This window comes from Lepidochelys kempii, chromosome 1, assembly GCF_965140285.1.
Source record: "Lepidochelys kempii isolate rLepKem1 chromosome 1, rLepKem1.hap1, whole genome shotgun sequence".
Classification (NCBI taxonomy): domain Eukaryota; kingdom Metazoa; phylum Chordata; order Testudines; family Cheloniidae; genus Lepidochelys; species Lepidochelys kempii.
In genome coordinates this window covers 81,785,169-81,809,770 of record NC_136380.1, presented here as the reverse complement: position 1 = coordinate 81,809,770, position 24,602 = coordinate 81,785,169, and the positions used below count along the sequence as shown (strand labels likewise).

General features: G+C 41.3%; 1 protein-coding gene across 14 annotated transcripts in view; it reads left to right on the top strand.

The window, feature by feature from the left end:
• Positions 1 to 24,602, top strand: part of MYCBP2 (MYC binding protein 2) — a 414,963-nt gene that overhangs the window by 21,757 nt on the left and 368,604 nt on the right. For all 14 annotated transcript variants that reach the window (XM_073347171.2, XM_073347218.2, XM_073347180.2 and 11 more), the window contains exon 3: positions 12,048 to 12,263. In XM_073347171.2, coding sequence (XP_073203272.1) covers positions 12,048 to 12,263 — 216 coding nt within the window. The remainder of the gene's footprint in view (positions 1 to 12,047; positions 12,264 to 24,602) is intronic.

The window sequence follows — 24,602 nt, the reverse complement described above, 5'->3', positions numbered from 1 at the left end:
TCAGTGCATAATTTTATCAAAATTTATTTAGTAGTTATAGTTTCAGTGTGAAATAACAGTAAATATTTTTGGAGAAATAGTTTATAAATTCGATTTCTTTCATACTTAGTTAAATAATCTGTTAAGTCATAAAGCTTGAAAATTTTACTGTATACATAACAGGACAACATTATTGTGTGAGGAGAGCTTTCCCCACATTTGCTGCTGGGAAGACAAGGCCCCCAAGCGTCTAATCAATTTGAAACCTACGCCTCAGCTGTTAGGAGAGGCAGAATTTCAACACTTTGCCCTATCTCCATCTGTGGGAATTGGAGTTTGGTATAGACTCTTACCGCTTTCTCTCCCCCGTTGTTCACCAGTGATTGCCTCATGCTATCTTGAACAGCACATTAAGCTTTATAACACCGTTTTATGCCGTTATCTCCATTTAGCTCTAAGCAGCACTAAATATGAGAAGATATCTGTAAATTTTACTCTGCTGCATTGGAAAGCTACTGTTTGACCATTAGAGACTGAGGATAGGGTAAAGCAGAGGATTGTCTAGTTATATAGTAAAGAGACAAGGTGGGTGAGGTTATATCTTTATTGGACCACCTTCCGTTGGTGAAAGAGACAAGCTTTTGAGCTCTTCAGACTTGAAGCTCTGTGGAGTTTGAAACCTTGTCTTTTCACCAACCAAATTGGTCCAATAAAAAATATTACCTCTCCCACCTGGTCACTCTCATATTTGGGGACCAACATGGCTACAACAACAGTGCAAACAACAATAGTTATATATTACAAAATATTAATCAAACTTTTAAAAAATTCAAAAACAAAAGGATTTGTTTTTATCTTTACTTATACCAAAACATTTAGTATTTAAATTAATATGATTAATTGAACATTGTTTTTGCTGAAATTTGCTCTTTCTAAAGAAGTTTTAAACTGTTCTGTATTCCTGTGGACATGGAACTGGATCCCTTTGATTAACAAAAAATGGCTCAAATCAGGTAATGCAGATAGCACAGCAAAAAAACAGCAGTTAGAACTACTGTATTTTCTACTCTGAAAGGCAACAGAATACCCCTGTAATGAACAGTTTACTACACGTCAATTCTCTACCTTGTCCATGTCTACCAAGCCTACTGTGGGTACTCAGACTCCAGAAAGATGGGTTTGGAAGGACAAAACCAGAACAGTTTCTCTAGCTCAGAGCTCAGTCTTGTCTCCTTGGATACTTACCATACTATTATGCTTAACTCAGCCTGGGGCTAATCTTCAGGACTGTTTCCTCCAGCAAATAGTTAGTTTACTCATATAAACTTAGTTAATTTCTAAACTATTTTCAGTTGTTTGGTAATTAGAGGGTAGCTTTTGCCTTCTTTCAGTTACCTTAGGAGAGCTCCTCCATTATCAGATTGGCTTCCAAGATAAAAGACAAAACTAAGAAGTCTAAGTAGCACTACAGGATGTATTTGGTCTGTGAACATTTCTCAATCTCTCAAGAGCAGTTTGTGCTTTCTTTAAGTAGGACATCTCTTCAGCTCTGTACCTTACTTCCAGCAACAGACCAAGGCAGCCTTTTATTCCCTTGATGGTGGTTCAGCGAGGTCACTGTCAAACAGGAGGATGAATCTCAGACCTCTGCACTCCACTAAGCTGACAATAAAGCAGATTCCTTGGGCCCCTTTCTTGCTTCCATTACATTCAGTGGAAAGGCTTGGTACTTGAGGAAGTCATAGGTCATCTTGAAGGCTGTAGCTGCTTCTAATCCACTAGTACAGACTGTGCTCTAATTGACCCTCACAGTCTGCATCTGCCACCTAAATGATTTGGTTTCCAATATTTTTTTGTCCGTGTTTACAATAATTTTCATGTGAAGTGTTAAGCTGGCTTTATTTGTCTTTGAGGCGGCAAAAGTTTTGTTCCTATGCCTCATTCCACTTCTTGTAATAAGGTACACAGATCCTTGATACTGGGATCTCTGTAATATGCAGCCTTGGAGGCAGACAGGACTTTGTCAGTCAGTGGTATAAGAGGTCTGATTCCACATCTGAGAAGTCTACCAGTTTTGTGTTTGCCTCTGCAGCTTGAGGAAGTCATGACATCAGCTCATTGCTTCAGAGCACATTGAAAAAAAAAAAAAACGCAAAAAATTTTAACCCCCCCCCCTCCCCCTTTAGTTGGCTTTAAATCTCCTGGCTCTCAGAATCTGTTTATTGGGACTCTCCATGTACTCCACTGCTGCTCCACATAGTTACTGGGATTCTCCATGTACTCCACTGCTTATTCATGCAGAGTGCAGCATGTCAGACTACTAAGAAAGGAAACGCAAGATACTGCTGATTGAGTACCTGGATGGAGACCTGCACTTGTTTCTGTGCAGACTCAGGCTAGAGCAGAGGTTCCTGCTGTATCCCCTTCCTTGAGCAGTGGTGCTCACAAGAAGCAATGGGAGAGTCCCATGAAGAAAATCTTCTGGGCTGGGTGCGGGTAGTAGGCCTCTTTTCCCTACACTCTGTGTAGGTTAAAGTGCAAAAAGTTTCCCACATAGCCATCAGACTCTTCTCTTGCAGTTCTGATGGAGCAACTGTCCATCTCCCCACTTCTGCTGCTGCAATGGTGGGATGACACTGATAGAGACCCAGAAGAGAGAACAAGGAAAGCCTGCTAAATGGTCCCTCAGGCCTAATCCCTTCTCCCATTCTGTAGCCTTTCCACCACCCAGTGACTCAGAGCTACTTTGTTTAAGTGATAGGTTTCAGAGTAGCAGTCGTGTTAGTCTGTATCCGCAAAAAGACCAGGAGTACTTGTGGCACCTTAGAGACTAACAAATTTATTTGAGCATAAGCTTTCGTGGGCTACAGCCCACTTCATTTGATGCATGTAGAGGAAAATACAGTAGGATGATTTTATATACACAGAGAACATGAAACAATGTATGTTCTTCACTGTCCAGCCCTTTCCTGGGCAGTTCAAATATTAGAGGTCCATTGGCCCTGTAAGGGATCAAATATGCAACAGGAATATGCTATTTTAACTGGAGCTAACCAAACAGCTCAGTTTAACTGCAGCGCTGGGTTAGTTTTGATTAAAGAATGAAACAAAGTTATTGAACTACAAAGAAGTAGATTTTAAGTGAGTACATGTATAATGTATTAAAGTCAGCAATGGTTACAAGAGTGATACAGAATAAACACTTACTAGAAACTAAAACTTAGCAAACTAGACTTGTTTCAAAATAAGATCCTTATTACATGTTCCCAGCAACATAGCTGACTGAATTTTCAAGTTGGGATCTGCCTCCAAAGGGCTGGTTCATTTGTCATCTTAGGTGAAATAGCGAGAGGAGTGTCTGGTGTGTTTTTGCCCCTCACTTTTATGGTCCAGACTCCCTTGAAGTGGATTTTCTGAGGATTACATCTCAAAGCAGATTATTCAAACAAGAAAGAAGGTTTACCCCGTGCTCGCTCTTCTCCCCTCTGTATGCTGAAATGCAGATTTGCCTGGTCTCCCTCTTGCTGTCTCAAGGATCCTGTTTACTACTTATATGTAAATTGAAGGAAACGCACATTACTTCGTTTATGATACACTTGCTTAACCATTCCTACTTAATCAGGGCTATGTGAGTTTGAGCATGCAGGGGAAATTTGTAACTTTACATATAATGTTGCAGCATACATTTCACCATGATATTATTGACCTGCGAGTTATTAGTTTTCAGGTGATACCCTCACAAGCCATATTTTGTACAAAGATTATTGTACAAAGTAGTGTGTAAGATGTGAATACATGGGTGTATTCAGTCACAAAGGTTTTCCACTCTCCAGGGAGCTTGTAAATTGATCTCCACCTGAGGAGGATGGTTACAGGAAACATTTTTTTTAAAAGAGGGATGTGGGAGGTCTCAGTGCTCAGACTCCTAATCGCGCCAACAAGAAGCACAAACCTGCTCTGGACCGATCTGCCTGAGATGGATAGAAAAGGGAGGAGTAAGACCAGCTGACAAAGAGCATGGGAAGAAAAAAGACCCCCCTCATCCACATTGTCTTCTGAGGAATCTGTGGATGCCTCAGGGAGGTGCTCTAAGAGACACAAAGCGGAATCTGCTTCCCACAAAGATTAATTTTCATACTCTTCTTGGGAGAGGGTCACCTCTTAGATTCTGTTCTATAGATCATAAAGAGGAGGTGGTTCAGGACAAACTTCTTCCCACTGATTATTTTATCACTATACTTAAAAAGACAGTATCTATATTGGGTTTGCTTCTACAGGAAATCCCTATAAGAGAGGAAGAGGAAAGCCAGTCTAATAGAGAAAGTGAGACCACTAAGCAATATAACCTTTCTGGTTCCAGACTAGAACAATATAGCTATGTAAATCCTCCTGGTTGAAAAAAATGATCAAAGAGGAAAGGGAGATTACATGCAAGACCAAAATGCAGAGCGGCGTTTCCAAATAGTGCTACAATGTGCCCCAATCCAAAATCAAATATGGTCTCCTTTCCTTATGTTAAAAGAAAAGGAGGACTTGTGGCACCTTAGAGACTAACCAATTTATTTGAGCATGAGCTTTCGTGAGCTACAGCTCACTTCATCAGATGAAGTGAGCTGTAGCTCACGAAAGCTCATGCTCAAATAAATTGGTTAGTCTCTAAGGTGCCACAAGTCCTCCTTTTCTTTTTGCGAATACAGACTAACACGGCTGTTCCTCTGAAACCTTTCCTTATGTTGATGCTCTTTTCCTTCTAGTCCAACACAACCAGTCTTTCAGATGGGGATCTATTGCCAAAGGATCTCACAGATTAGGAGAATAGAATCAGACAAGAAAAATTTTGAGGCCTTGCCTGCTACCTCAGTTTGTTTTGCAAAGGAATTCTGGCATGGATTGACAATCTGAAATACCTCTGAAGCATAGAAAGGCTTTTAAACTAGTTGCATCTCTGAAAAAAGATGTCTTTAGAAGCAGACTTCATATTTGACACCTCCCTTGTTGCCCTCTGGTACTCAGCTAGAGCAAAGATGTGATACAGTAACTCCTCACTTAAGGTTGTAGTTATGTTCCTGAAAAATGTGACTTTAAGCGAAACAATGTTAAGTGAATCCAATTTCCCCATAAGAATTAATGTAAATAAGAGAGGTTAAGTTCCAGGGAAATTTTTTTCACCAGACAAAAGACTAATATATATTAATATCACACACACACACACACACACAGTATAAGTTTTAAACAATTTAATACTGGTACACAGCGATGATGATTGTGAAGCTTGGTTGAGGTGGTGAAGTCAGAGGGTGGGATATTTCCCAGGGAATGCCTTACTGTTAAATGATGAACTAGCAATGGGCTGAGCCCTCAAAGGTTAACTCATTGTTAATGTAGCCTCACACTCTACAAGGCAGCACGAATGGAGGGAGGGGAGACAGCATGGCAGACAGACACACACCGTGTGTGTGAGAAAGAGATGCGCATTTCCCCTTTAAATACGCTGACCCCACTCTTAAGTACATTGCCTTGTTAAATAGATCAGCAAGCTGAGACTGCAGCTACTGCCAGGAAGCTCCCTCCCTCCTGAGCCCTGTCCTGTGTCCCTCCTGCTCTATGGAAGATGGGGTAAGCGGGGTGCAGGAGCAGAGGGGAGGGTGACACCCTGACATTAGCCCCTCTTTTCGCCCCTCCTGCCGGCACAGCAAGCAGGAGGCTCGGGGAGCAGCTCCAAGGTAGAGGGCAGGAGCAGCACATGACAGTGTGGGGAGGGACAGCTGAACTGCTGGCAATTGATGGCCTGCTGGGCAGCTGCTGCACAGGGAACTTAGGGGAGTGGGGAGCTGATATGGGGGCTGCCGGTACACCCTGGTTCCAAGCCCCCGTCAGCTGGCTCCAGTGGGCTGCTCTTCCTGCAAGCAATGGACAAAGCAGGCGGCTGCCAAACAAAGTTATAAGGGAGCATTGCACAACTTTAAATGAGCATGTTCCCGAATTGTTCAGCAACGAAACAACGTTAATCGGGACGACTTTAAGTGAGGAGTTACTGTTGTATGCTGATCCATGTGGCCCTGGGAGTGAAAGAGAGAGCCACAGATTTACTGCTCTCAACCACTTCAAAATACTATGACGGGAAGCTGTTTGGCAAACCTATGGGTAAGCTGGTAGTGGACTTCTTGGAAAGATCAAGTTCCTAACAAGCAGGATAGGAGCGACTACAGGTCTTACTCCATATCAAGGTAGTCCTTTTACATTGGCCAATATAGAAAATCCCACTGGAAACACTTAAGAGGAAAATGAAACAGATCCAGCGGAGCATGTGGTGGCAGAGGTGAGTTCTTTGGTTCAACCTCAGATTCCTCAAAACAAACTGCATCTCTAGCAGACACCCCAGTGTAGAGAGGGGCCCCAGATTAGTAGTTGATGGCTGCTTCAGTTTGTAGTGTTCTGGCAAGTGGTGACCCTTGACAAATGGATTTTGGAAACAGTGCAAAGGGGATAGTCTTTTGGATTTTTTTCAAATTGAGACAAATTTATCCCATTTCCCTTGCTAAAGGAAGGGAAAAGATGAGACACACAAATGGCCATCGTTCATCTCCTCTGAATGGGAGGAATAGAATCTGTTCATCCTCTAGAGAGGAACCAGTGCATTCACTCCATTTTCTTATTTCCAAAACTCTTCCTCCCCTTCTCCCCCCCCCCCCCCAAAAAAAAAAAAAAACACAACAGTCAAAGGCTGCAAGGCAGTTCTCAGTCTGAAGGTATCTCAAAAGGTTCAGGGAAAAAAAACAAAAGTCAAGATGAAACCTTAAATCCACACTAACCGCCATCAACGAGGATACTCTAGGCCAGGGCATCCTTCAGATCTAGTCATGTCAACTTCCATGTCCCAATTTGGCTGTCTAACAGATGCTTCTTGTGGTTTGCTCTTAGAGAACAGCACCGCCAGTACAGGTCTCTTATCTTTTGGTTTAGCAACAGCCATGCAAATATTTATGAAAATGCCAGTAGTGTTAATACTAGGAATGGGATTCTTGCCTATTTCCTGGATGACCTCCTTTTTCTAGCCTTATCCAGAGTCAGAGCTATAGCCGGCACCAGTCAGGATGCTTCAGTACCATGGCTCTGTGATTACATTTGGAGAATAATCATTTTTAACACCTTTGCAGTGAATTTCCCACCTCAGAGAGGAGAATAGATGCCGTTCTCCAGAAAGTTTTCATATCACAGGAAAAACAGGAGAAACTGAGGAATCTTATCAAAACTGGTCAGCCCCTCTTGGGTAGTATCCACTCACACACTGTCTATTCTGAGATCAGTAGTCTCTTGTGTGGATAATCTCTAGTGGACCCATGCTTATGTGAGGATGCTACAGAGCGTCCTCTTGTCCTCCCTCACCAATCTCTTTTCCACCCTTCAGTGAAGGTATATACCCAAGAGGATACTCAGGTCCATCAGATAGTGGGTTTCAAGCAATTTGAGTCAGGCTTCCTGATAGGCAAACCACTCAGGAAGTTATTGCCACAGATGCCAGTCTGGAAGGATGGGGTGCTCACACCAGGTCAAGGACTTCCTTGGGATCTGCTCTAAATAAGGGAACGAACAAACAATACAAACTGCTTAGTGCTCCCATATTTGGACACTGGTCATGACAGACAAATACCTTGGTAACGTCCTACATTAGTAGGTGAGGGGGAGCAAGGTCCACGCTCTTATAAAGAGAAGGTTACTTGCTAATGACTTTGGCAGATTCTTCTCTGCTCCCTTCACATACAAGGGAAAAATGAATGTTAGAGCTGACTGGCTTAGTTGGGAACAAATAGATCATTCAGAATGGGAACTGTACCCAGATGTATTTTATCTCTTTGTAAAGGACTTTAGTCTCCAATCTGTTTGCCTCCCACCTGAATCATGAGGTTCCATTGTACAGGGAAGAAATGATGACTTTTTAAAAAAAAATCAAAGCATAGAAAATTAATTTGTCCTATCTTCCTAGAGGAGCTCCTCATCTTTGCCTTTCAAGGAGAAGTTTTTGAACGTGAAAGTGAAGGGTTATTCTACCAGAATGTTCTGAAAAAATGTTTAAAAAGAAAGAGAAAATTGTCAGTCAGTTTGACATTGAGAATGAGCAAAGTAAAATAAAATATGAAAATTAAGAGAAATGGCACTAAAAAGGGAGAGAACGTTACACATATAATGTATTTCTGTTCAGGATCTAAAGAGGAGCTTTAGATTTCCAATGACAATACATTTCCTTAAAGAGAAGACCGGGCTTTGCTTACTCTTGCACAAGTGTTTCAGACATCTTCTTGGATTGACTTTTTGTCAGATTCACAGCCTCAAATGTAATAGCTGGAAGCCAGAGTGTAGCTGGTGTGTTGCAGACAGGCTGCTGGGGTCAGAGTTGCTGGACCAGGCCTATATTACACGAACACTGAGGGTGGGACCTGCATGCTGTTTGTGAGCGGCCCAGAGCTGCAACAGCAAGAGGGCAGGTTTTTCCATCGGATTCACAGTCACTTACCTGACTTTGACCATGCCTGCTCTTGAGCAGTCATGTTCCTTGTTGGTGTAGGATATACTGCTTAACCGTAGAAAGCTGTCTACCAGCAAGTGTTAACTACTATTTGAAATGGACCAGTTTGGTGCCTTGGGTGAGGCAAAAATCTTAGGATCTTAATTTGGTTTCAGCTTCACTTAGGAACTTCCCTTTTGAGCCCTTGTCTGATTGTTCATTGTATTGTTTATCTCTTGAAATGGCTTTCATTATTGCCATAGCCTCAGCCAGAAGAGTGAGCAAGTTAAATGTCTTAATGGCTGAGCCACCATTTATGTCTTTTCAAAAAGTTAAGGTGGTTCTTAGGCCTGATCCCAGGTTTTTGCCAAAAGTGGTGTCTGATTTTCACATGAGACAATTAATTTGCTGGTATTTTTTCCCAGAGCCGTATATTAGTAAAGGGGAATCTGTTTTATGTATTTTGGTTGCAAGAATGCTCTTGCATGTTGTTTCGGTTCAGGTATTTTAGTTTTTGAAAATCGTCTAGATTATTTCTGTTTTACCCTGTAACCCACATGATTCTTAGCATATCTTTCCAGACACTAGAAGGATTAAAAATGTATTGTTGAATGTTACACATTAACAAATCCCTGTATCCATGACAGCATGATTACATTCCACTACAGCTATGGTAACTTCTCTTGCTTACCTTAAGCAAGTTCCAGTTACTGAAATTTGCGGGGCGACGACCTGGACCTCTGTACCCACTTTTCTAAGCATTATGCTCTGAACTTGGCTATAAGGGGTAATGCTAGATTTGGTAAAGTGGTGCATCAGTCTCTATTCAACTGGGACTCTGCTTCCTCCTCTGGGTTATTTTCAGCACTGCTTATCAAACAATCCCATGAGTGGGATGTAGAGCCACTTGAAGAAATGGAGGTTACTTACTTGTAACCAGAGTTTTTCAAGATGACTCTGCATAGACACACTTCCACCTGTCTTTTGCTTTGTCTGAGTGCTCTCTTTTTAATCTCTGAGCTGGCAGTGGAGGGATCTGCGGTGGTAAAGGGCACTGCACTCACTTACATAGCCTTGGAACTTGCAGAGATGCTGAGGGGAGGTATAGGAGAGGGCACAGGAGCTCTTGAACGGTTATTGCTTGGAGAAGTTTTTATTGTTAGGTGCCATTAGGTGGTGCAATACTCATAACTATAAATATACAGCGCCCCCTCGAAGAACTCAAGCTACAAGTAAGTAACCTTCATTTTCAGACCCTGTTGGGCCAGACTGGCTATTAACATTTTTGATAGGTGATTTTTAGCATACCTCATAGACATTGTGATTATCAGATTATCTTTAATGAATTCTGTGGTAGCATTTTTTTCACCTATATCTGTTTTTTGGCATCTTTGCCATTGATTATACAGTGATGATGAATATGAGCACCCTTATGTATATAGCTACCAGACATAAAAACATAATGGCAACCAAATCAACATCTCCTTTCAATTTCTCAACAAAACTGCACCCTTAGCCCTCCAGCCCTCTTTGAACTCCTGCACTAAAAGATAGACTTTTATAGTATGCCCTCAAGATCAGTACATTTAGGACAAAGGTGAATAGTGGATTATTCCTAAAATTATTTATCTGTATCACAGTAGTGTGTTGGGGCTCCATTTTCTTATGTACTCTACAAACACAATACAAAACACTCCTTGTCCCAAAATGCTTACAGTCCAGATAGACAAGATGAAGTATGAGGGGAAATAGAGGCACAACAAGGTGAAGGGATCTACCTATGGTCAAATGGGAGATCAGTGGCAGAATTGGGACTAGAACTCAAGTCTCCTGAGTCCCAGCCCATTGGACCACATTGACTCTCCAAATTGAATGGGCTCTCATGGAAAATATTCTGCCATCAGCTCTCTGCTGTACTGATGGGGTTCTAGTTTGAGTACATCCGCAGAATGAGACCGTGTTAGCTCAATGCAGAAGGACAGATGGGTTGGAATACCTTAGGTTTCAAACCTAAACTATCAATTAAAGAACATAATGCTTAATACTGAAAGTAGGACAGGAGACAATTTCTGAAAGTTGGTCAGCTCATTGTAAAGATGCAGGAAAACAGTCGGTAATACTTAGTCTAGTGCTAAAAGGGTTGACTTCTGAAGTTATGTGAATGTACGTAAGATGACTTGGCCACCTACTTATAAGTAGGGGTGGGTGCTGCAACATATATAGATCAAAGCCTCATGCAATTCTAGTGAGAATGAGTTTAAATACGGAGATGTCAAATTTACCGCACAGTAGCTATCATTGCAGTAACATTTGGCTTTATGTGGAAGATGCTCCAAAGAACCTTGATATGTGCCCTACAATTGTTTTGCAGTACAAGGGGAAGCATTGCTTATGAAATAAATTGCTTTTGATTTGTATAATTAAGGCCAGTTTATTCAGCTTTAGGGCTGAAAACTGAGGTGACTATATATTTGGCTTATAAATAATTGCAAACAGTCTCAGAAAGTTTATGTATCGACAAAATATACTTCTGTATATATGTATTAAATTTTTATGCTATTTAATGTCCTGCTTCTATAGAAATTACATTTTTGTTTTGAGTCTGGAGCTTGTTTTATTTTGAATGAGACATGACAATCTGGGCAGAACAGATTTGTCTATTTTTTCAAGTATTTTTATTAAAAAAGCAGTTATGCTCTGAAAACTGGCATTATGTGTTTTCATGTTCGCTTCTCAGTGAGTTCCATATCAAATTTGCGAAGCTAGTTGGTAAAATGATGATGGCTTTAACTTCTGGCTTGGCAGTCGCAAACTGAGATCTCAGAATCAGTCTCTGTTCTCTAGGATTTGTTGGAACATAGTTAACATTCTGTTTAGTGTGCGACTCAGGAAAAAAAATTATTTCCCCTGTTTGTATTTGCTCTGCAGCTCTAATGAGTAAGAGGTAGTAAAAATGAACTTTTTCAGAAAATTCTTTGAATACATACATAGGGATCTCATCTGTTTAGAATGAATGTGCCTTTTCTGCAGTCAACTTTCCGACCATAATCACATTTTAGCGTTAACCTAAACCCTGGCACAGAAGAACAAATTTAACATTTCTCTAGGGTTCCCTGCTTGTTTTCATGAGTTGGATTCCCAAATGCATGTCGTTGTATAAATTACATTTAAATATAAAAAGGCAAAAACATGTCTTTCTCAGTTGATTCTGAAATCCTGTCATGTGGTTTTCCTGTTGCTGTATTATGCAGCATATGGTGTCATGTAAAATTTCCTAATTTGAAGACTTGTGTGTTATTTAGGGTTATGATAAAGAAAGATACACGTGCTGATGAAAATTGCTTATTACTGTGCATTATGAACGACGTGCTGCTTTTCTCTGCCATATGGAGTTCTGGGCATCCATACTTGAGAAAATAAAATATTAGACCACTTTATACCATTGTCTGGCTAAAGGGATAGTGAGACTTTGATATTTCTCTTTAGTGAAATTTGAAAAGTTTAATAAACTTTATACATGGAAGAATTAACTTTCAGCCAAAAATAAAATCTTATTGTTTTTCAGACAGAAAACTTGGAGAGTACAATAACCATACCAGATATCAAATTACACAGCAACCCTTCAGCTTTTAATGTTTACTGCAATGTCCGCCATTGTGTTTTGGAGTGGCAAAAAAAAGAATCATCCGTAACTTTGGCTTCAAAGAACACTGTGCAGAGTGGGGATTCAGATAGTGATGAAGAGGAGGAGTCCAAAGAGCCGCCCCTCAAGCTTCCAAAGGCAAGTCACCCTGGATAATTTTTCATGTGTAACTTTATAGTCTACATGGCACATCTTTGACAGTTTTATTCATCAACATAAATTTAACCCTTTCTCAGTTGGGTCCTTTTACTTTATGACAAGTTGTTAGGAACATAGTAATGGTCATACCAGGTCAGACCAGTATCCATCTAGGCAAGTATCTTCTCTGACAGCGGTGGATACTAAATGCTTCAGAGGACTGCAAGAAGCTCTGAGGTGGTCACTGAGCCCTTGTCTACCCTGGGCGGGGGAGATGGATCTATGTTACGCAACTTCAGAAGTTGATCTACTTAGAGTGACTTACCGTGGTGTCTTCACCGCGGTGAGCCAACTGCTGCCCCCTTCCCCCCGCCCTCCCCCGTGTCGACTCTGCTTGTGCTTCTTGTAGTGCTGGAGTACAGGAGTTGACGGGAGAGCGCTTGGGGGGTCGATTTATTGCATCTAGACTAGACTTGATAAATCGATCTCCGCTGTATTGATCGCTGCCCCCCAATCCGGCGAGTAGTGAAGACATACCCTTAGAAATAAGCTACCCATAGAAGTTTCTTTTTTAACTCCCTCAATTAGAACTTGGCTTATTCTCTGATTTTATGAGTGTTTATATTGCTTCCAAATATTTAGTTTTTCAATCCCATCTAATGTAACTGGGTATTTTCATCCTCCCTATAAATATTTTGTCCTTTTTTGAAATCTTGCTTGGCTCTTGGCTGCAATGTTTAGTGGCATTGATTTCCACCAGTTTGTCTGTATGTTAAGATTGTTGACAGAATACTTCAGTAATAATAGCCTTTGGAATTTAATGACTTTAACGATTTTGCTATGAGTGCATGAAAGGATGCTGTTCAGTAGTGGAATATTGGAAAGAAAAGCTGGTGGGAATGGTTAAACTGCATCGTTTTTCTTACATGCATATTTTATTTGCTCATATGTCCATTTGCCAGTTGCATTTAACTATTGAGTATGCCTTTTGTGAATTCTGTTTTGCCTACCAATTAGTGTTTAATATATGTAATCTATTAATCTTGCTTTCTGTCATCTTTCCCTGATGTGAGCTTAAAGGGGCTTGGGCAGAGCAGCTTCACATAGTTCTTTTTTATGTGACTTATTATGATAAGGTTGAATTAAATACTACTAAAATTACCTTTTTTATGTTGGTGGTGGTGTTACCTGGAAAGCAGGAATCTTACAGTTGTTCGAGCTTACAGATGTTTTGTCATGAAAGGTTAGGTTGCAAGGCCAGAGGGGATGCTGGGGAACTTCAGAGGGACTTAACCAAAGTAGATAATTGGGCAACATGGCAGACACAATTCAGTGTTGATAAATGCCAAGTAATGCACGTTGGAGGGGAAGGATCGGTAGTAATAATGCACTTTTACAGAGTTCTAAATAAACTGTATCATCTCAGCTCATTGAAGGATTGCTCAATGTGTAGCTTCAGTTAAAAAAGTAAACAAAATATTAGGATGCATAAGGAGTGAGATGAAGAATACTATGGAAAATAGAATGCCATTTTGTAAATCCGTAGTATGGCTTTAGTACTGCTGACCCTGTATCCAAAAGGATATTTGAGAATTAGAGGGGGTTCAGAGAAGAACAAAAATTATTACGGTAATGGAAAAACATTTACAAAGAGAGTAGAAAGATTCCTGTTGTTTGTCAGAAAGGAGAGGAGAAAATATGAGAAGAGTCTATAAAATGAATGGTGTGCAGAAGACAGATTGGGAACTTCTGTTCTTCCTGTCTCAAAAAACAAGCACCAAGGGGATGGACATTCATCACAATGAAAGGTGGTAAATTTAAAACTGATGAAACGAATACTTTTTCACACAGCACTTAAATTGTGAAAAAATTGGAACAGGATGGTTTTTGAGCCTAATAACTTAGTAAGGCTCAGAGGGATTGGATGTTTATGTGGATAATTTTGTAATAGTCCCCTCCAACGTGCATTACTTGGTATTATCAATACTGAATTGTGTCTGCCATGTTCCCAATTATCTACTTTGGTTAAGTCCCTCTGAAGTTCCCCAGCATCCCCTATGGGCTTGCAACCTAACCTTTCATGACAAAACATCTATAAACTCAAACAACTGTAAAGATTCCCGCTTTCTAGGCAACAGTGAAGGACAGAAGGAGACAATAAGCTCTGTTTCAGGATGTAAATCAATCTCTAATTATAGGTATTAAGATGAGACCTTCGGGAGGTGGGATGACCCCACGTATATCTAGTGTGGGGTGGTGGTGGTTGGGTTTTTTTTTTTTGTACATTCCTTTGAAGTATGTGGTGCTGGCCACTTCTGGAAACAGCATATGCAGCTAGATGAATCGTGAATCTGATCCAGTATGGCAATTCCCATGTGAGGGTACAGGGCCTGTTTTCTTTGTAAATTTGGTTGATAGCTTCTGAAGGTGAAGTTGTAAATGCTGCCTACCTTGATTTGTTTACTTGGGAGGGAAGGGATTTGTGATTTTTAATTGTGAATATGACTTTGTCACCTGATCAAAATGGAATGAGGGACAGCTTACCTGTGTGAATGTGTGTTTAAAAAAAAAAAGCTGTTTTAATGTCTTTAAATACTATTTGCAGTTTCTAGAAATACTTCCATAGTAAGGCAGTATTAGAGCAGTGTGAATAAAATTTTCAGAAGTGACTTAGGCACCAGATTTTCAGTTATTTTGATACCTAAAGATGCAGTTAGGCATCTAGTGGGGCTTTAAAAAAACACCTACACAGGTGTAATTCCTACACAGGTGTATATTCCATTATAATAATTTGGAATTAGGCCTCTAAGTTGCTTAGGTGCATATCTGCATCATTAGACACCAAAGTGCCTTTGAAAATATGGACCTTTTGGAACCCAACAGCTTGTCTGCAGTGCACCAATTGCTGTGCATTACTTGTGGTGTGGACTGTGTTCCAGTGCAATGAAAGTCCCTGGTTGCAGCTTAGTGGACTTTCACTGCTCTATAGCAGTGTCCACATGGTGTGTTACTGTGAAGCAAGCTGGTGTGCTTTAGATTTACTCTAGCTTGCTGCACAGTATCTCTGTGTAGACAAGCCGTATGTTTTGTTGAAAATCTGTAGGATTCAGGAGCCAAAGTGCCTAAATCACTTTTGAAAATGGGACCTAGACTCCTAAGTCACTTAAGTGTTTTTGAGAATGTTACCTTCATTAATAGGTGAATTGCTTTATGATATTTCTTATGTGCGCGCACACACATATATACTGGATTGACATAGACTATTGAGCTCATTTTTTGTTAATCTGATATAAATGAGGAGAGTTGTTGCAGATGATTTAAAGTCTCATTTTAATAATTACTAGACTTATTTCCTTTGAATAAGAAACTGGGATAAATAGAGAATATTGATAAATATCTTTTATGTTTGTTAAAGAGTCAGAGGGAGGAAAATGGAAACTGGAAGAAAATCTTACACCTAACTTTTTCCACTTTCACAACTCCTCCAGTGCTAAGCTTCTTTTGTCTGAGATTGAGGCCTGGTTTATACTAGAAAACTAGGTCACTATAACTACATTGCTCACAGGTGTGAAAAATCCACACCCTTGAGTGGTGTAGTTAAGCTTACCGAAGTTCCGGTGTAGATAGCATTAGGTCAATGGAAGAATTCTTCTGTTGACCTAGCTATTGCCTCTCCGGGAGGCGGATTACCGGCATTGGTGGGAGAATCTCTCCTGTTGCTGTAGATAATGTCTGTACTGAAGAGCTGTGCCACTGTAGCATTTTAAGTGTAGACAGGCCTCTAGAATACTTGTTTTTAATTCAAATCCAAAATGGTTTTCCAATTGACAGTAAAACTGGTAGTTGAAAACAAGCAGAAATTTATTGTTCTTTTTGTACAAGATACATTAATAAACCTCAGTGAAATCTCTGGTTTTGTTTTCTGAAATCCGATAGGCCAACAAGCAAACCAAATGGTTTTGTATAGGCTTTTATTTGAAATATAGATCTGAATGAAAAAGTCTTTGGAGGTTCCTGTAAACAGATGATGTTGGAGCAAAATTTGCTGTTTCCTAAATTGCTGTGCCCCTTCGTTAGTCTTAATGCAAGGATTTTGTATTCTTTCAGTGATGAAAGTGTAGTTATCAGTGGTTCACAGTCATGCTGGAAGGGCATAATGAGTGGGATCAGTTCTGGATCCAGTTCAGTTCAATATCTTCATCAGTTATTTAGATAATTGCATAGAAAGTACACTTAAAGTTTGCAGATGATACCAAGCTGGGAGGGGTTGCAAGTACTTTGGAGGATGGAATTAAAATTCAAAATGGTCTGGACAAATTTGAGAAATGGTCTGAAGTAGATAGGGTGAAATTCAATAAGGACAAGTGCAAAGTACTTCATTTAGGAAGGAACAGTCAGTTGCACACATACAAAATGGGAAATGACTTCCTAGAAAGGAGTCTGGGAGTTATAGTGGACCACAAGCTAAATATGAGCGAACAGTATAACGCTGTTGCGCAAAAAAAAAAAAAAAAAAGTGAACATCATTCTGGGATATATTAGCAGGAGTGTTGTAAGCAAGACATGAGAAGTAATTCTTCCGCTCTACTCCATGCTGATTAGCCCTTAATTGGAGTCCTGTGTGCAGTTCTGGGCGCCACGTTTCAGTAAAGATGTGGACAAATTGGAGAAAGTCCAGAGAAGAGCAACAAAAATGATTTAAAGCTCTAGAAAACATGACCTGTGTGGTAAGATTGAAAAAATAGTCTGGAAAAGACAAGACTGAGAGGGGACATAAGTTTTCAAGTACATAACAGGTTGTTACAGGGAGGAGGGAGAAAAAATGTTGTTCTTAACCTCTGAGGATAGGAGAAAAAGCAGTGGGCTTAATTTGCAGCAAGGGAGGTTTAGGTTGGACATTGACAGGAAGTTTTTCCTAGAGTGGGTAAGCACTGGAATAAATTGCCTCGGAAGGTTGTGGAATCTCCATCATTGGGGATTTTTAAGAGCAGGTTAGAAAAACACTTGTTGGGAATGGTCTAGATAATACTTACTGCTGCCATGAGTGCAGGGGACTTGACTAGATGACCTCTTGAGGTCCCTTCCAGTCCTGTGATTCTATGAGATGCAAACGTGTGTCTGAAACAACAGCGGGTAGGAGAATGGATATCAAGAGAGTAGATACTACCTGTGGTATTGGGACTAACAGTCAGGTTGGCGATACTAGTAGTAGAGTAACTGTACTTAGTCGGGTGAGGAATCTTGGTGTGGCCAAGCAGAAACAACTAAGATGTCTTTACACCAATGCAAGGAGCCTGGGTAACAAAATGGATGAACAAGAACTCCTGGGTCAGGAAGTGAAACTAGATTTAGACATAACAGAAATATGGTGGAATAGTAGTCATGACTGGAGGGTATGTTCTGGTCAGAAAAGATAGAAATACAGGTAAAAGTGGTGGAGTAGCATTGTATATTAACGATAAAGTAGGCGATCCAGAAATTTAGAAGTGATTGGATAAAGTGGGCAATCTATTTGGGTGAAAATCACTTTGGCGAAGAAATGTGTAAAAGAGGCTTCACTGGGGTAAAGACCCCTATGATCTGATATGGATAGAGACTTCTTTAATATTTTCAGTGAGATATTCATACAATTCCCAGTAGTATTTATGGGAGACTTTAATTTCCCAGATATAGATTGGAGGACAAGTGCTACTAATAATGGTAGGACCCAGATATTCCTGTATGTGATAGCAGACAGATTTTTTTTCGCCAGGTACTCACTGAACCAAGAAGAGGTGATGCCATTTTAGGTTTTGTATTGGTAAGTATCAAGGGACTCATAGAAGAACTAGTTCTAGAGGACAACCTTGGTTCAAGTGATCATGAGTTAATTTACTTGAAACTAAATGGAAGGATATTTTAAAAAAAGGTCTGCAACTAGGATTCTTGATTTCAAAAGGGCAAACTTTAAAACATTGAGGGAAGTTGTTGGGGAAGTGGACTGGACTGAAGAACTCACGCAGCTGAATGTGGAGGAGGGTTGGAATTATTTAAATCAGAGTTGTAGAAACTATCTGAAGCTGCATCTGAAGCAAGGGGAAAAAATGTATAGGGAAGGGTTGCAGACCAAACTGCATGAACAAGCATCTCAAACAGGATAAGAGAAAGCAGAAAGCTTACGAGGAATGTAAGAAGGGATCAGCAAGGAAAGGTGACTGTTGGAGGTCAGAAAGTGTAGGGAAAAGGTGGGACCTACCAAAAACCAAACAGAGTTGGATCTTGGAAAGGAAATTAATACAATAGTAAGAGTTTCTTTAGACATATAAAGAAAAAGAAAACGAGGGAAGAAGTGAGATTGCTAAGCTCTGAGGATGGGGTGGATATTAAAGATAATCTAGATGTTTCCCAACACGTGAATACTTCGCCTCAGTTTTAAATAAGGGTATAATATGGCTCTAATAATAGTGGCAGGGTGGCTAATGGAAATGAGGATATGGAAGTAGAAATTACTACATTCTAGGTGGAAGTCAAACTGAGACAGCTTGGGACCAAATGGGGACCCCAGATCATTTCAATCAAGAATATTAAAGGAACTGGCACATGAAATTGCAAGTCCAATAGCGTGGATTTTTAATGAATATGTAAACTTGGGAGTTGTACCTTGTGACTGGGAAATTGCTTATATAATGCCTGCTTTTAGGAAAGGGAAAAGAAGTGATCCCATTAGTTTGACCTCAATTGTATACAAAGTCTTGGAACAAATTTTGAAAGAGAAAGTAGTCAAGTACATAAAGGTAAACAGTAATTGGGATAAAATACAGCATGGTTTTAAAAGAGGTAGATTGTGCCAGACCAATCCGATCTCTTTCTTTGAGAAATTAACTAGTTGTTTTTTGTTTTTTGTTTTTTTTAGACAAAGGAAATGCAGTAGATCTAACCTAGGTGGTTTTCAGTAACGCACTCCACATGGGACATTATTAGTTAAATTGGAGAAGATAGGGATTAATATGGGACTGGGAAGCTGGATAAAGAACTGGTTAAAGGGCACACTATAATGGGTCATACAGAAAAGTGAAATGTCAGGCTGGAAGAAGGTTACTAGTGGAGTTCCTCAGGGATCGGTCTTGGGACCAATCTTCATTAACATTTTTATTAATGACCTTGGCGCATAACATGGGGGTGTGCTAATAATTTGTAGATGATACAAAGTTGGGAGGTATTGCCAATACAGAGGAGGACCAGAATATCATACAAGCTTTGTGTGACATTGAAAACTGGAGTAATAAACATGGGATGAAATTTAATAGTGCAAAGTGCAAGGTCATGCAACGAGAATTTTTGCTATATGCTGGGGACATCTCAGTTAGAAGCAACTGAGTAGAAGGAAGACCTAAGTGTATTGGTCAATCACAGGATGACTCTGAGCTACCAGTGTGATGCAGCTGTGAAAAAGGTTAATGCAGTCCTGGCATGCATCAGGTGAAGTATTTCCAGTAGAGACTGGAAAATGTTATTACTATACAAGGTACTGGCCAGACCTCATCTAGAATACTGGGTGCAATTCTGATCTCTCATGTTTTAAGAACAATGAATATAAACTGGAACAGGTACAGAAAAGAGCTACTCAGATGATCAGAGGTGTGGAAAAGTACCTTACAAGAGGAAACTTAAGGAGTTTCATCTTGTTCAGCATAACCAAATGGAGGCTGAAGGTAGATATGATTGCTCTCTTTAAATACATTAGAGGGATAAACACCAGGGAGAGAGAGGAGTTATTTAAAGATGCTGATATGCTCTGGCTCTAACTGCAGATGTAGAGCGCTGGGAGTTAAACCAGCCTTCGGAGACCGCAGTAGGGAAAACTCTGCCGTGTGTTTACACTGTCAACTGGAAGCGCACTGGTGTGGCCATATTAGTAGCTTTTGCAGTGCCACAAAGAGCAGTGCATTGTGGCAGCTATCCCAGCGTGCAAGTGACTGCAACATGCTTATCAAATGGGGGAGGGGGTGGAGTGTGACAGGGAATGTGTTGTGTTTATGCGGGAGGAGAGACGGTGTGTTTTGGGGTGCAGAGAGTGTGTCAGCATACTATCTTGTAAGTTCAGACAGCAGCAGGACCCCTCCCCCCCCCCGCCGCCTCTCTCTCTCACACACCGCACTCCACGGTAATGGAATCCTTTGTCCTGGAGCAGATAAGCATGCTGGCTGTCAGAAACAGAGCTTTGAAAGGGGATATCTGCATTCCTGCAGATTTCAAAACCATGAGAAGAATGGCCACTTCAGGGGATTATGGGATGTTTCCAGAGACCAATCACAGTGCAGTAATGCAAGACCTCGTTCACACTGATGCCCGGGCGTTTCAGCTGGGGCGCAGCAAGCCTTATGCTTCTCGTGGAGGTGGATTACCAGGAGCGCTCCAGCTGCAGAGTCCAGGCGCTCTATGCCTTGCCAGTGTGGACGCATCCAGGGCTAGGACGCATGGGGCTACTTTTAATGCACTCTAACTTGCAAGTGTAGCCAAGCCCTAAGTTGAGGGTCCGTGTTGGCACAAGAACAAATGGATATAAATAGGCCATCAATAAGTTTAGGCTTGAAATTCTAACCATCAGAGGAGTGAAGTTCTGGAACAGCCTCCCAAGGAGACCACTGGGGGCAAATATTCTAACTGGGTTTCAAGTCTGAGCTTGATAAGTTTATGGAGAGGGATGGTATCAGGAGAGTGCGTACAATAGCACGTAGTCCACCTGTGACTGCTAGGAGCAAATATCCTACGGCCAAAGATGGGATATTAGATCAGGAGGGCTCTGAGTTACTACACTGAGTTCTTTCCCACTTGTGTGTCTGATGTGTCTTGCTGATATGCTCTGGGTCTTACTGATTTCTGCACTGGGGGCCAGGAAGGAATTTCCCCCCAGGTCCGATTGGCAGAGACCCTGGATATTTTTCGCCTTCCTCTTCTACATGTGACACCTAGTGACAGAGGATGTGGGAAAAGATAATGTACTCAGTGCTTTTTTTGCCTGTGTTGTCACGAACAAGGTCAGCTCCCAGACTACTGCACTAGGCAGCACACTCTGGGGAGGAGGTGACCAGCCCTCTGTGGAGAAAGAAGTGGTTCAGGACTATTTAGAAAAGGTGGATGAGCACAAGTTCATGGGGCCGGATGCGCTGCGTCTGAGGGTCCTAAAGGAGTTGGCAGATGGGATTGCAGAGCCATTGGCCATTATCTTTGAAACTCATGGCAATTGGGGGAGGTCCTGGATAACTGGAAGAAGGCTAATGTAGTGCTCATTTAAAAAAAAAAAAAAAAAAAAGGGAAGGAGGAGGATCCGGAGAACTACACGCCAGTCAACCTCACCTCAGTCCGTGGAAAAATCATGGAGCAGGTCCTCAAGGAATCAGTCCTGAAGCACTTATACGAGAGGAAAGTGATCAGGAACAGTCAGCATGGATTCACCAAGGGAAAGTCATGCCTGACTAACCTAATTGCCTTCTATGATGAGATAACTGGCTCTGTGGATAAGGGGAAAGCAGTGGACGTGTTATTCCTTGACTTTAGCAAAGCTTTTGATATGTTATCCCACAGTATTCTTGCCAGCAAGTTAAAGAAGTATGGGCTGGATGAATGGACTATAAGGTGGAGAGAAAGCTGGCTAGATCATCGGGCTCAACGGGTAGTGATCAATGGCTTCATGTCTACTTGACAGTCGGTATCAAGCAGAGTTTCCCCAGGGTCAGTCCTGGGGCTGGTTTTGTTCAATATCTTCATTAACGATCCGGAGGATGGCGTGGTTTGCACCCTCAGCAAGTTTGCAGATGACACTAAACTGGGAGGAGAGGTAGATACACTGGAGGGTAGGGATAGGATAAAGCGGGACCTAGACAAATTAGAGGATTGGGCCAAAAGAAATCTGATGAGGTCCAACAAGGACAAGTGCAGAGTCCTGCACTTAGGATGGAAGAATCCTATGCACGGCTACAGACTGAGGACTGTATTTGGCATTGGTGAGGCCTCATCTGGAGTACTGTCCAGTTTTGGGTCCCACACTACAAGAAGGATGTAGAAAAATTGAAGAGAGTCCTGTGGAGGGCAACAAAAATGATTAGGGGTCTGGAACACATGACTTATGAGGAGAGGCTGAGGGAACTGGGATTATTTAGTCTGCAGAAGAGAAGAATGAGGGGGGGATTGGATAGCTGCTTTCAACTACCTGAAAGGTGGTTCTAAAGAGGATGGATCTAGACTGTTCTCATGGTAGCAGATGACAGAACAAGGAGCAATGGTTTCAAGTTACAGTGCGGGAGGTTTAGGTTGGATATTAGGAAAACCTTTTTCACTAGGAGGGTGATGAATCACTGGAATGAGTTACCTAGGGAGGTGGTGGAATCTCCTTCCTTAGAGGTTTTTAAGGTCAGGCTTGACAGAGCCCTGGCTGGGATGATTTAGTTGGGAATTGGTCCTGCTTTGAGCAGGGGGTTGGACTAGATGACCTCCTGAGGTCCCTTCCAACCCTGATATTCTGTGATTCAATGTGGAATGGGTCACTTACTGGTTTAAATTAGAGTAAATGGTGGATTCTTTGTAACGTGAAGTCTTTTAAATCAAGATTTGAGCACTTCAGTAACTCAGTCAGAGGTTATGGGTCTATTACAGGAGGTGGGTGGGTGAGAGACTGACTTGTAGTGTGCAGGGGTCAGACTAGATCGTCATGATGGTCCCATGTGGCCTTAAAGTCCATGAGTCTGAGACCTTGTACAGTCCCTCCAGAAAACAAGTCGTAGGTAGAAGACCTTCCTTGTGAAGGAGATGAATAATCCATCAAGAAAACTGAAGTGTTAGAGAAGATGAAGAATTCAGGGTCTACAGCACTCTGTCTTTCAACCTGCTGGAAGAAGGACCTCTGTGGTACTCTTTTAAGATACGGTGGGAAGTTCAGTCTACCATGTTGGTCGTCTTATTCTTGGAGTGCACTGCTGTTGAGGAGCTGGTGGTCATGGTCAGTGTTCCCCCTAAGTTTTCCCTCCCATGTGCGGAATGAATTTTGTTATGTGCACCAATATGGAGATGCTGTGAAATACACCAGTTCCGGCGAAGCTAGGCAGGACCTGGGGAGGGGCTCTTCTCCCTGGCTGTGGCAGTTCCGGCTGGTCTGAACTGGGCCGCGGGAGGGGCACCTCTCCCCAGTTGCAGCAGTTCTGAAGGGGTCTGGGCTGGGCGAGCTGTGCAGCCCTAAATAGCCTGCTGCGTTGCCGTGCAGCTTACAGGGAGCCTAGGTCATGGTACATATAGGTACTAATGAGATAGGGAAGGGCAGGAGACAGGTCTTGAAAGGCCAAATGTAGGCTGTTAAGTGAGAGATTGGGATTTCCATGGTACCAGAATCTGAAATGCTTCCTGTTCCATGTTCAGGTACAGCCAGACAGGCAGAACTGCAGGGTGTCAATGTATGGATGAGACCATGGTGTTGGGAAGAAGGATTTAAGTTTATTAGGAACTGGGGAACTTTCTGGGAAAGGAAGAGCCTATACTGGAAGGATGGGCTCCACCTAAACAAAAATGCTGGCATGTAAAATTGAAAAGGTCATAGAGGAGTTTTAAACCAAGGGCTGGTGGAAAGCCAACAGGTGCTCCCTTAGGGGAGGATTTATTAACAGGGATACTCTGTCTTAGTAAAGAGGAGAGAATAGAAGCACAGGTAGGAACTGAAGAGAAGTAATCAAGTGAAAGAGCCCCATCAGTTGCATCACATGAAGGCAGACTACTACATATTTACAAATTTTGTAAGTGCTCATATACAAATGCAAGAAGTCTAAATACCAAGATGAACAAACTTTTGAGTATTAAATGAGGCTATTGATATAACAGGCATCACAGAAACTTGGTGGAACAATGATAATGATTGTACAAGGGTAATACCAGGGTACAAAATATATAGGAATGACAAAGTAGGTCACGCTGTTGGGGGAGTAGCATTATATGTGAAACAAAACATAAAATCAAATCTAATGAAAATCTTAAATTAATCAAACTGTACCCTAGAATCTCTATGGATAGAAATTCCGTGCTTGAATAATAAGAGTATAGCAGTAGGAGCATACTACTGACTACCTGACTAGGATGGTGAAATGTTCAGGAAGATTGGAGAGGCTACAAACACAGCAGCGAACCCAATAATAATGGGGGATTTCAACTACAATAGAACCTCAAAGTTATGAAAGCCAGAGTTATGAAGTGACTGGTCAACCACATATTTCATTTTGAACTGGAAGTATACAATCAGGCAGCAGCACAAGCACACATGCACGCAAGTACAGTACTGTTAAATATAAATTACTACTAAAAAGAAAAAAGTTTAAAAAA